The sequence below is a fragment of the Calliphora vicina genome, chromosome 3, assembly GCF_958450345.1.
Source record: "Calliphora vicina chromosome 3, idCalVici1.1, whole genome shotgun sequence".
Classification (NCBI taxonomy): Eukaryota; Metazoa; Arthropoda; class Insecta; order Diptera; family Calliphoridae; genus Calliphora; species Calliphora vicina.
The window spans coordinates 11,938,852-11,952,583 of NC_088782.1; the positions used below are offsets into that span (position 1 = coordinate 11,938,852).

The window sequence follows — 13,732 nt, forward strand, 5'->3', positions numbered from 1 at the left end:
TTTATATAATTCTAAGTGAAATATCACATAATCCTGATAAAGTTGTCAGGGGTCTGCAGCTCAATGGCATGCCCGATAAAAACTTTTATCGCTGTCCCTATCTGAGAGACGTGGAAACATTAAATTGGTTTGTTAAGAAAATTTTCCATCGCAGACTAGATGGTTCGGTGGAATGGAAATCGGATGTTCCACAGGTTATTACATTATTTTATGATTTTGTGATAAAAAATAAAAATTTATCAACACTATTTGTGAACAACAATATATTCCACAAAAAACGTATGCTAAGAGATGTGGATTTTGAGGAAAACCTACAGGACCTGAGAAGAAGAATGAATCATAAAAGACTGAACATTGTAAATAGTTCTAGGCAATTAAATGTAAATGATCGGTTTTCTCATCTGCCAGAAGGCTGTGTGAGATTTTTTATAGCTTCAAGATATTAATAATAATAAATAATAATTTTAATTAAAATAAAAGTACAAAACTTGAATTGTTTTATTAACCATGATAATTGTGAAACTTTTTTTAAGGGAAAAGGGATATGAATGTGAGGTCGATCGAAAAAAATTTTAATAAATCTACTGATTAGATTGCAAAATCACGTATCATAGAGGAGGACATAAGCTTTCTGAAAATGAAATTTATGCCTACCCTGTTAGAATACAAAATGGTTATCGTTTGTGGCTACTTTGTACAGTTTATAACTTGGACAAATATGAACAGATTTCACTGAATAAAACTTTGTTATAAAGGAAGTGGGAAGGTAAATAAGTTATTTTTTATCTCATTAATTTATCTCTTATAGTTTAAATTTTTAAAATATTCGTTTTTATACCCTTCACCACTAGTGGCAAGGGTATATACAAGTTTGTCATTCCGTTTGTAATTTCTACATTTTTCATTTCCGACCCTATAAAGTACATATATTCTGGATCCTTATAGATAGCGGAGTCGATTAAGCCATGTCCGTCTGTCTGTCTGCCCGTCCGTCTGTTAGTTGAAATCAATTTTCTGAAGACCCCAGATATCTTCGGGATCCAAATCTTCAATACTTCAAAAATTCTGTCAGACATGCTTTCGAGAAGTTTGCTAATTAAAATCAGCAAAATCCGTCCATAAATAACGGAGATATGAGCAAAAAACCGGGACAACCTCGATTTTTGACCTATTTTTGATCTATATATGGATTACTAAGTCATTAATATAGACAATATGGATATCTAATGACAGATAAAAAGTCCATTGCAACGATGTATATAAGCATATACATATAATGATAGATATTTCAAAGTCCATTGCAACGATGTAGATAAGGCTATAGTAAGTTGGACCTACAATGGGTCAAAATCGGGAAAATTTTTTTGACCCGAATTTTTTTTTTCATCAAAAACTTTATTTTGTCATCAATTTTTTTTCCCAAAAAAATTTTGAAAAACCTTTTTTTTAAAAAAAATTAAAAAACAATTTCGACAAAAATTTATAAAAAAATGTATTTTAAAGTATAATTTGGTGAAGGGTATATAAGATTCGGCACAGCCGAATATAGCTATCATACTTGTTTTATCTATATCTGGATTACTAAGTCATTAATATACACAATATGGATATCTAATGACAGATACAAAGTCCATTGCAACGATGTATATAAGCATATAGTAGTTTGGACCTACAATGAGTCAAAATCGTGAAAAATAATTTTTAACCCGAATTTTTTTTTAACAAAAAAAATTTTTTCATGATTTTTTTTTTCACTAATAATTATAAAAAAATTAAAAAAAATTGTTTTTTTGTAAATATCTTCTAATTTCTAATATAAATTTCACAATGACACGTAATCAATTTTATATATTTCAATCCACCTAGTCGTGAAAAATAAGCACTCTGACTGGAATTCAAGTATAAAAAAGTGTAAATCAAGCCTTGAATCCAGTATCAAGCTACTTTATTATAGTTTGATTTACACTTTATATCAATACACTAGCGTTGCTGGTCCTTACAATAATTCTGTTTTATATTACATCTCGATTTGAATGTACAGTGTCGGACAAAAAAAAAGCACGGACTCCCCCGACCTGACATCGCACCCGAAACACTGAGGAGGTCATTTGACAAAGTTGTAGCAGATATCTATAAGTACATTGGCATGATATGCCCTAAAAAAAAAGAAACGGATGTATTTAAGGCAAATGGGATATTATATTAATGAATTCATCTTAAGTACAGGGGATATACGTTTCTTTTTTTTTATTTACTCGGGAGCAAACCACATACAAAACATGAATTTTCCAAATGTAAGCCAGCAATAGTCAACGATTGGCCTTATGCTTTGTCGTTGGAAATCTTTGGTATGCGTGAAATCATTACGTCTATGACGATGATTGTTGCCTCAATTAAATTTGGTGAACAGTTTTTGATGGTCAATCCTGTTCCGTTGCATAATTTTTGCGCGTTTATGTTGCGGAGAAACATTATCTGTGATCCAACCTTCAATGTTTCAGTAGCATAATTGAGGCTTGTTCTTCTTTCATTACTGTTTCAATCGATTTGTATTTCATTGTTTCGCCAGTCAGTTTCAATTAATTCGCTCATGGAGCTTGTTGACATCACAATTTTTGGTACCAAAATTACACGTTCCCACAGAATTTTTGTAGTTGGCTGTAAGACTTGTGAATACCTTGTCGACAACGGATTGAATATTCATTTGCATTTGGCAGAAGTTTGAAATCTGATTTGTCGACGTTTTTTACTATATTAGTTGTACTTTCGGAAATTTTGTTTATCATCGGTTGATAATATAAAAGCACTTTTATAGTACAATGTTAACAGCGACTTACTTGTTTTATCGAACGATATGAAAATTTGGTATGTACCGGACATGTTACACCAAATCATTCGCTTCAGAGTACACCACTGTGAATTAAAATTTTTAGAATGATGTTAAGCAACGAAATTAGCATTGTTTGATCGTTGGGAATGAAAAAAAGCATTTATTTCTCGAATGAAAAAATAAAAATAATTTTTTGAAATTTTTTTTGATTTTTTTTTTTAACTTTTTTTTATTTGCGGTATAGTGTCATTAGTGGTATAGTGTAAAAATTTGATTTTACCACGCCCCTCCGCTCACAGACCGAAAATCAAAATCTGAAGATTCACTGAAAATTTGATAAAAATCGGTCCAGCCATATCTCCGGAACCACTATGCCGATTATGTGCAAACTTCACATAAACCATCTACAGACCATCCCAAACGTACCCTGAAATTGGTTGAAATCGGTCGACCCGTTTTCGCAGTTAGTGGTGACATCAAAATGTACACTTCTTTTTATACATAAGAAGATTATCGAGTAAAAGGAAACATAAATGCAAGACACATATTCATTGTTTGAAAAATATGAAATTTTTTAAATTATTTTTCAAGTTTAAAACATAGTTATGTTTGCAATCAAGTTAAATTCCAAATCGGTTATCAAGTGCTTGGATTTTTAAGGACATAGCTCGTCCAGACCAGCCAAAAAAGTTTGTAGACCAAGAATTGCATGCCTTATTCCATGAAGATTTTTGTTAAACTCAACAAGAGCTTGCAAAATCATTGGGAGCTACTCAAAAAGTTTGCAAGCAGCAGGATTCTACCAAAATAAAATTGGGTACCATACGAACACTATAAAAGAAAATCATTTCTGCACCGAATCACTACTTGCCATGAAAAATGTACCCAATACGATAACCCGAAATATGAGAGATCATATGTAAAGCCCAGTTGCCAGAAAGGCAACATATGGATTGGCCAATACTTTGCATACATTTATATTGTACAAATATGTCAAATAAAAGCTAAAAAATTTCGCATTTTAAAGTCATACACCCAATAATATTTTAGTTCTACATATTTTTACATACAATAAAAACAATAAAAAAAAAAATATGGCACAATAGTGTGGCCCTTAATAAACGAAAGTTGGATTTTGGCCATTCTCACCCCCCAGTTTGGTGAACATTAGCAAAAAAATCATACTGAAAAAATTTTAATGTAAATCGGTTGGGGCTAAGACGTGCCGCAAGCCATCTGAAGTTTTGAGATGCATTTACAAGGGGAAAAAATGCATTTTTTAATTTTTTGTAAACATTTTGCCATTAAAACATTACTTTTACAATTTAAAGTGAAGGTCAAAGGTAAAATTTTTCAATATTTTGAATTTCTAATTTAAAGATATAGAAAGGTTATTTATTTTTGAGCGGATTTTGATGAAACTTTAGAAAAATATAACATAAATTGTAGTATTTATAATAACAGCACAAGAATGGAAATTAACCCTTAATGGCACTTGAACCCAAACTTTTAAAATCATAATTTTTGTTTATGGTTTTAGAAGTTTGGGGTCATTTTAACCCCAAGAGCTATATAAGGTTAATTTTGATGTTTCTGCTGTTTTTGTAAATACTAGGCTTTGTGTTATATTTTTGTTAAGTTTCATCAAAATCGACACAAAAATATACAACATTTCGCTATCTTTCCAAGAGAAATTCCAAATATTGAAAACTTTGACCTTCACGATTTAAGGTTTAACGATTTCCAATTTTAGTAAAACTTGCAGAGTATATTTAGAATTATCTGGACTACAATATTCTCAATAGGTTTTGCTTAAGGTTTCACGTAAGGAAGTAGAGCTCATTCGCTAAAAAATTAGTTTTTCTCGAAAATTTAAAAATTTAAATCGCAGGTACGGAAAAACTATAAGAGATATTTTCATAATTTTTCCATATTTTTATTCCCTATTATGATCTCAATAAATCCCAATTAGTTGATCAAAAAGTTCTGAAACTTGTTTAACAAAATTTTAAAAAAATTTAAAAATGGAGTTTTGAAACTACCGTTAAAAAAATAATTTTTTTTGGTCATACCTGCGAATAGGTTAACGGTATCCTACGAAGACAAAAGCTCATATACACGTAAATATCGATATATTTTAAGTAAAAATTAGCTTTTATTTTAATATTTGTCAAAATATGTTAATTTTGTTCCTACATTTCTTGTTCTAGTTGCCTGAGACACGTTAATGGCCTGGCGAATTTTTAATAACTTTAACATTTTTTAACCAATTTTTGTGTTTTATGTCTTATTAGAACGAAAATTACTTACGCATTTCTAATCTTTTAAATTAAATTGTAAAAGTAATTTTATAATGGCAAAATTTTTACAAAAACTGAAAAATATGCATTTTTCCCCTTGTAAATGCATCTCAAAACTTCAGAGGGCTTGCGGCACGTCTTAACCCCAACCGATTTACTAATGTTCACCAAACTGGGGGTGAGAATGTCCAAAATCCAACTTTCGTTTATTAAGGGCCATCCTAATGGCACAACTGTGTTGCAAAAACTTTAAAAAAATACCTTTCCCATTACACCACACAAAATAAAATTTTTCATACATTTTTAAAAAAAAATTAGTTAATGTTAATGAAATTAATTGTCCCATCAATTTACCACAGAAAATAAGTTTTGAAAACAATTGGCGTTGCTTACCCTGATGTGTGGTTTTTCACACATATGTAATTTCGAATGTTTTCAAGATGAAATAATTTGACAATAAACAGATTAAAAATATAAAACTAATTATGTTATTGATGGCAAATCATGATTTTGGCTAAGGCTAGTGAAAATGCCTTATGCGTGGAAAACAACACAACGTAAGTTTTTTGTTTTTAATGGTGAGATGTTTAAAAACAGGGATTTTACACAAAAACTATTCACTAATAAGCCGACTGTAACGGGATAGCAAAGATTTTTTGAGGAGGTCTATGGACAAAATCTTTGAAAAGAATGAGGAAATGTCGAATATTCTGAAATATGAATTTTTGCAGGTATAACTGAATTCAAATTACACCTTGATCGCATAGCAGAATGCTGGAAATGCCGAGTAATATTTTATGTTCTTTTATCCAGCATTTAGATGAATTTCAAACAAATACACACATAATAGGCCAATGAAAAGACGAACTTCTTTTCAACATTAAGACCGGTTTTACATTAGGCAAAAAAAGTCTGTTTTTCATTTTCAAAATTAAGAAAGAACAAACCAACTTGACGAGTACAAGCAAGTCTGTAGTCAAATTTGCAAAATGTTCTTATCCTTAACCCGCCTTCTGACATCTAAAATCACAAGATTCTTGCTCAACTAATTGCCTAATGTGAAACGGGTCAAGCCCCCTTTTACAATGCAGAAATTGAAAGGCAGACAGACGAAGTTTGTGGGCTAGGGGTGGAAGAGTTAGAGTGTGTTTTACACAGTTTAGGTTAGTTCAAAAGATAATGAGAAAAATTTGTGCATTTAAATTTCTGCTTTGTAAAAGGGGACTAAGTAATAATTACAAAAATTTCTCAACACTGAAATGTATAAAGTTTGATTCTAAAACCCTAAAAATATTATTGTACTTTCAATTGACATTATACAATAGAAAAACATTATAAAACAAAACTTTCAAAAAATTTTCATTTCAATCAAAATTTTACGTTTCTATCTGCATACATTTAAAATCTGTCTCATATTAAATTAAGTTTTTTACACAAATTTTATATTTTATAACGAATATTTTAAATAAAATAATTAAAAAACTAAAATTTATAAGCAATAAATATAAAAGAAAGAAATTTAAATCCAAAACTTCAACTAAATGCTGCTATTATTTGATTAAAATTCGTACAAATATGTCTGGTCAAAATCCCAATTATCCCCAGCATTTAAATGCTAATTGTCCCAGAGGTATCAGAACTTATACCAGTACCGGTAGACCCTTTACTGCAGCGGATCTAAAGCCTGGTTGTTTGGGTACAGAATACGAATGCAGTGATACAAGTGGTTGCTTTTCTAATGCAGACAATACCACTCAGGATTTCAGTAGAAAAATGGTGGGAAATCATAATGAAAAGGTTTCTGAATATTGTATTATAAATGAATTATTTTATTATTTAAGTGCAACCAAGAATATTCGGGCAGAGCCTTTAATCCCGCATTAGATATATCTCGGAATCGCTTGGAACGTTCTCAAACTCAGTATCAATATAAGCAGCCAACTCAGTCAAGGGGCAGTCGTTTAAATCTGGAATATGAAATGGCTAGAAATAAAGAATTTGCTTTAGGACGTTTAAGAGCAGAACAAGCGGCAGCTTGTCCTCGTCCTACAATGCGTTATGAGAAGCCTCAAATGGCGGCTACTTCGAGGGGCAGAGAATTTGATGCAAGATCGGAAATTCAACGTCAGCTGGCTCAAGCGGTAGGTTTTTCATTAAATATTTGATTTGTTCCAATATTAGTCAGTAACTTGTTATTGCTCTCAACATATTGATAAAATATTAGGTCTGTTCATTTACTTTCCCAGTAAATACTTTCAACGAGAGAATAAAATCAAAATTTACAATATTACTCTCTTAAATTCTCAAAAATAGTAAAAAGTAAATGAACGCTTTTCCAGTAACAATTGTTTTATACACACAATTTTCTTATTTTATTCCTTTTAAAATGTATAAATACTCACATTTTCTTCAAAATAGAACTTGTAATAGTTTGCAACGAGAGAACACTCTTTAAAATTTATACGCTCTTGATTTTTTCTCTACTTGCAAGTTTTTGAGTTAATGAACGCTTTTCCAGTAACAATTGTTACTAACAACTTTTAGTTATTGAACATAGCTATTATTGTAAATCCCTCTAGTACTAAATTTGTTTATAATATTTTAAGGAATCGCCGAATGTCTGCATGAAGCCTGGACGTGTTAACACGAATGAGGGTCGTCGTGTTGATGTGGATAAAGTAGGTTTTTTTTACAAAATATTTGAAATATTTTATTATTTAATACTTCTTTTTCGCGTTTTTGTTAGGTTTATGATTACAATAAACAAACTTGTAGTCCTGCGGGTAGGAGCGGTCGTGCTTTGGATCTCCAAAGGGATTTAACCTTTCGCCGTTTAAATATGCCTACACCTAAACAACAACGTGCTACCTCTTGTCCTACCCCCGTGCAATATAGTAACAATCCTCCCTCTTCCATTCAACGTTTGTCCAGAATATGTCCACGATCATCTCAATCTGTAAGTGTCAGTCCTACGCGATCCATTGCCACGTCAGAGGCCACAAACAGTCGTTATGCTACGCCTATGCAGCAAAGATCTACAAGAGTTCCAGGTGTAATAGCTAAATATCCAGCTACTCCTATATGCAGACCGGTACGCACCCCAGTTTGCCCGGTTGAAGAAACTTCTATGGACTCTCCTGGTACTATAACCAAAACTGTAACGACTACCACCAGGGTAAGAATTTTTGCATTATACTAGTCTCATTTCAATTCCCGAGTTCTCAGTAACAAAATAATGCTGTTACAGGCCATGACCCCTGAACAAACAGCAATTTGCCCAACACCACAAAAATCGGCAGATATGTTAACTTCACCATATAACGATATAACTTCCAGGAGTAAAGAACAGGTAATTAATAAATCTAAACCAATGATAGGTTACTTAATAAATTCCAAATACCTTACAGACTATTTCCCATATTACACAAGATAACATGAGACAAATGGATTCGGCATATGGACTAACGCCACCGCGAGGCTTTGCTGTACAGTCCCCCTTCAAAACTCCACAGCAGCCATTAAATGTTACAGTAAGTAATTACTTATATTCCACATACATTTCATAACTTACTATGATTAATGCAGGAACAATCTCCTAGTATCAGTTTAAATAAAAGGAATGATTCTAATGGTCCCTCAATGGGAGGGAATAATACCCAAATGAAATCAATGCATCAGGATAGAAGTATGAGCATAAAAGATAAATCAGTTTTAAATAAAACGGTAAAGAACACAAGAACAAAAAGTCTATATAATTTAAAATTATATCTTATTGCAGCAACCGGTTCCAGCACCACCGCCTATACCGATCACAGATCGCAATAGCGCAAACTGTGTAAGTTTAGAGGCGCAGTCGCACATGGAAAATAATTATTCAAAACAATGGAACCACTACTACACAAACTTGTTATACTCAAGATATTTTATAGAAAATACTGTTATACACAAAATGTTCTATATTAAATACTGTTATACACAAGATTTTCTATAGAAAGTACTGTTATACACAAGATTTTCTATAGATAGTACTGTTATACACAAGATTTCCTAAAGAAAATACTGTTATACACAAGATTTCCTAAAGAAAATACTGTTATACACAAGATTTCCTAAAGAAAATACTGTTATACACAAGATTTTCTATAGAAAATACTGTTATACACACGATTTTCTATAGAAAGTACTGTTATACACAAGATTTTCTATAGAAAATACTGTTATACACAAAATATTCCATAGGAAATACTGTTATACACAAGTTTTTCTGTAGAAAAAACTGTTATACACAAGATTTTCTATAGAAAGTACTGTTATACACAAGATTTTCTATAGAAAGTACTGTTATACACAAAATATTCCATAGGAAATACTGTTATACACAAGTTTTTCTGTAGAAAAAAACTGTTATACACAAGATTTTCTGTAGAAAATGCTATTATACACAAGATTTTCATAGAAAAAAACTGTTGTACACTAGATTTTCTATAGAAAATACTGTTATACACAAAATATTCCATAGGAAATACTTTTCTATAGAAAAAAACTGTTGAACACAAGATTTTCTATAGAAAGTACTGTTATACACAAGATTTTCTATAGAAAATACTGTTATACACAAAATATTCCATAGGAAATACTGTTATACACAAGTTTTTCTGTAGAAAATGCTATTATACACAAGATTTTCATAGAAAAAAACTGTTGTACACTAGATTTTCTATAGAAAATACTGTTATACACAAAATATTCCATAGGAAATACTTTTCTATAGAAAAAAACTGTTGTACACAAGATTTTCTATAGAAAGTACTGTTATACACAAGATTTTCTATAGAAAATACTGTTATACACAAAATATTCCATAGGAAATACTGTTATACACAAGTTTTTCTGTAGAAAAAACTGTTATACACAAGATTTTCTATAGAAAATACTGTTATACACAAAATATTCCATAGGAAATACTGTTATACACAATATTTTCTTTAGAAAATACTTTTATACACAAGAATTTCTATAGAAAGTACTGTTATACATAAGATTTTCTATAGAAAATACTCCAGAATTTCTGTAGAAAAAACTGTTATACACAATATTTTCTACAGAAAAAACGGTTATACACAAAATTAGCTATAGAAAAAACAGTTATACACAAGGTTTTTCTGTAGAAAAAACAGTTATACGCAATATTTTCTATAGAAAGTACTTTTATACACAAGATTTTCTATAGAAATTACTCTTATACACAAGATTTTTCCATCTTATTCGTCATATATTTGACATGTGTGACCCTACCTTTTCTAAAAGATGATTAAGTTAAGTTATTTATTTGCAATTTAGCGGGATCTGCAAAGATCATATCGATCTATAGATCAAAGCAAACGTTGTGCAATGCCCCAAACTAATGACTCCAGAAGTTTCGACCAGTCTACTTTTTATAATAATGTAAGTTTATAAAATTTCTTAAACAGCTTAGAAAGTAAATACATTTCTTCTTAAGGAGTCTTCCATTATGGAAGAAGACTACAGACCCTTACCTAGCAGAACTTGTCCCAGTCCTATGCAACCTAGGTCTACTCAGGACTGTCCAGCTCCAACATCAGAGTCATACTATGTAAATAACAGATCTTTAAATATATTTTAATTATCTTTACTTTATTTGTAAACTTGATTTATAAATTAAATTTCACAATTTTTTCTTAAAAAAATAGTTTTCCAAGTTTGATGAACCTACTTACTATCGAAAAAGACAAGTTGAATTCCCCGAACAATCGTATATAGATCTAACTGATGAAACCCAATATCAGTATGATGATATGGATATAAGTGGTTACGAAGTATAATATTGGTATATTAAAACTATTAAAGTCCAATTACTAATTAGTTGTTGTCTTTAGTTATTTGCACGTTCCGCTTGTCCTAATAAACCCGAAGACAGTAAACACCTGAATTCCTGGAGAATACCATCTGAAGATCTTACTTGCAATGAGCGCCAAGGATTTGACTCATACACAAGTCAACAACAGCCAGATTTTAGCTCCACCATGGTACAAACTATGCCACAAAGAAGGGAGACTTTGGTAAATTTTGTATGTTTATGATTTTTAGAGATATTTTTCATATAGTTTCAACTTTTAGGGAGGTGACTTTGATGCCACCGAATACCGAGAATTACCATCATCTATCTGTCCTCCTTGTGAACAACCCAAAGCTAGTTTGTTTCGCTGTTTGGCCAAGAAATTAAGTTCCACTTATGATTTTATTTCTTCATTGATAGCACCTCAGAAGTCAGCAGGAGCTTTAACTCTGCCATCAGATCAGACTCAGGGACAAGTGTGTAATGGAATGGTGAGTATTAAAAAATAATACTGAAATTAAGAAACATTGACGTTGACCCCGGACGGTCAACGGACTCTCAATTGTTCTCTTTCTTTTTCCAAAATATTAAAAAAATTGCCTTTGATCCTGGTAAATGTTTCTTGATTTTAGTATTATCGTTAGTATATATTTCCTATTGTTTGAGTAATAATAGAACATTAAACTATTTCCAAAATGTAATTTACTTTATACAGACTTTTGGCATAAATACACAGTGCAACGCAACCAGTCCAAATGATACTACGGTAAGTAACAGATTTTTTAACAATTTCAATAACTAATAAACCACAACTATTTTAGACATATGATTTACGAAATTTATATGCAACACAATGTAATGATGCAACAGTAAGTTTTATTTTAATCTAAATATTTATTACAAATAAATCTCCATAAAATTTATTTGCTATAGGCTTTCGCCCTTAATACTCTCTTTGGAAATAAAACTCAATTAATGGTAAGATTTACTATAAAAAGGTTTAATAAATAAATAAATTAAAACAATTGTATTAACCAATTTAAGGATGAACCTAACTCGATAAGAGAATGTGCCAATGCCAAAAGATGTGGTCGTGTACAATTCGATAGTTCGGATAAAGATCAAGGTATGAATAATATTAACTTTTATCTAGATAAACTCTCTGTTAATTGCCCGTTTTCCTTGAAGTACAAGATCCCCAACGCACCGCTTTACGTAAGGCCGAAATTGAGAATTTAGTTAATGACACCTATTGCCCGGGCATCATACAAGAAACTATTGATGGTCGGGAAAATTTCAATAACTATTCTTTTAATATATCTCTAAAACAAGACTCTAAAGATGCCAGTTGTTGTGAAGCCTCAGCCACAGAAGATCCCATGACCTTATTAGAAGCGTTTTCCATACGAATTGAAAAGGAAAGAGCTGAAATTGCTAAGGATTTAAAGGAAAATGCAACAGAGGAACAGTAAGTTTTTAGATGGAATTTATACAAAATAGAAAACAATTCTTTTATTTTTATAGAATTGAGGATTCTATAGTGAAATATTTTGCCAGTCAAAATCCCAGTGACTTAAATCGTTCTATAAAAAGTTTATTATTATCGGAACATTTGCAAGAACATGAACAAGTGGAAAAAACCAAAGACTCTTTGTTGGAGGCGGAAGTTCAGAAATGGGCCACCTCTCTACCGGACAATGCTAAAGTGAAATTAGTGGCTTTTACAGGTCATACTAAATCCACAAAAGGTGAAACGATTTGAGGTTCAAAATTTAAGATTTATTAAAATTTTTATAATAATATGCAATTTAAAAATTATTGCTTTTGAGTTTTAACAAAATTATTAAGCAGACCTTTAATAAATTTAATTTGATTTCAGTTTAATTTCATGTTTTACTTTAATAAAAATTGTTGATTATATTTTATGTTTTGGTTTATATATTTATATTTTATATTTTATATAACAACTGTGTGTTGAAAACTTTAAATCCTTGCTAACAAATATGATTTTGTCCGTACAGCATATAAAAGGTTAGTCCCGAAGAAACATTTTAGTAATAAATTGTGGTTACATTTTAAAGAAATTATTCATATGGACAAAATAGTAATAGTAGCAATTAACAGCTGGTTCTCATTCTTATAGTCTCCGTATAAACTTGTTTTATAATTTAATAGTAGTGTTTTATGCATTATTTAGAAGTAGTTTAGTAATACATGGCTTATAATCTGATATATAGTAAGTTTTTATTTATTTGACACATATCTGACTGAGTATATTTCTCAACTAAAGATAATAAAGGGTATTTCATTAAGCTTCCTATATTAAAATGTAACCCAATAAGCACCAAAGTCCCAAATATTCAAGCACTTGAACATTTTGTTGGAATTTGACTTAAATGCAAATATAATTATGTTTTAAACTTGAAGAATATTTTTAGAAAATTAAATATTAACATATGGCTTGAATTCATGCTTTCGTTTTACTGGAGAATGCTATAGATATAAAGTGAAATACAAATTCAATTGCATGACTATAATTCAAGACTTGAGTTACACTTGCTTCCAATCTGAATTCCAGTAAAAATGCCATTATATACGGAATTTAACAATGCCCAGTGGGGCAGAATCGAAATTTTTTGGAAATAAATCTGGCATTTCTAAACGGCTGGTCCGATCTGGTTAAAATTTATTCGAGTTAAAGTTATTAAAATGGGCCCTACAAATACTCCAGGGGCGGCGCTATGG

At 30.8% G+C, this 13,732-nt stretch overlaps 2 protein-coding genes across 3 annotated transcripts in view; one reads left to right on the top strand and one right to left on the bottom strand.

Annotated features, from left to right (window-relative positions):
- The window catches only part of LOC135954697 (adenosine deaminase 2-like), a 65,206-nt gene that overhangs the window by 33,452 nt on the left and 18,022 nt on the right, over window positions 1-13,732 (bottom strand). The gene's annotated exons all lie outside the window — the stretch shown is intronic.
- LOC135954783 (uncharacterized) lies at window positions 6,511-12,865 on the top strand. Of its 2 annotated transcripts, XM_065505016.1 has the most exons (20): window positions 6,511-6,906; window positions 6,972-7,271; window positions 7,737-7,808; window positions 7,877-8,305; window positions 8,378-8,479; window positions 8,538-8,660; window positions 8,716-8,853; window positions 8,909-8,965; window positions 10,471-10,575; window positions 10,631-10,744; window positions 10,842-10,967; window positions 11,028-11,210; window positions 11,269-11,344; window positions 11,408-11,478; window positions 11,703-11,753; window positions 11,809-11,856; window positions 11,921-11,965; window positions 12,032-12,113; window positions 12,176-12,455; window positions 12,512-12,865. In XM_065505016.1, exons 1-20 carry the CDS (start codon window positions 6,706-6,708, stop codon window positions 12,747-12,749), a joined length of 2,841 nt encoding a protein of 946 aa, XP_065361088.1. In that variant the 5' UTR covers window positions 6,511-6,705; the 3' UTR covers window positions 12,750-12,865. The 2 variants fall into 2 exon arrangements, with proteins under 2 accessions (XP_065361088.1, XP_065361087.1); XM_065505015.1 differs by having other exon boundaries at window positions 11,269-11,478.

What these genes read in the sequence shown, in the direction of transcription:
- LOC135954783 (XM_065505015.1), top strand. Translation starts at nt 6,706, where the DNA reads ATGTCTGGTCAAAATCCCAATTATCCCCAGCATTTAAATGCTAATTGT. An exon ending in AACGTCAGCTGGCTCAAGCG is followed by an intron (nt 7,272 to 7,736) that starts GTAGGTTTTTCA and finishes TAATATTTTAAG; the next exon opens with GAATCGCCGAATGTCTGCAT. An exon ending in AATCAGTTTTAAATAAAACG is followed by an intron (nt 8,854 to 8,908) that starts GTAAAGAACACA and finishes ATCTTATTGCAG; the next exon opens with CAACCGGTTCCAGCACCACC.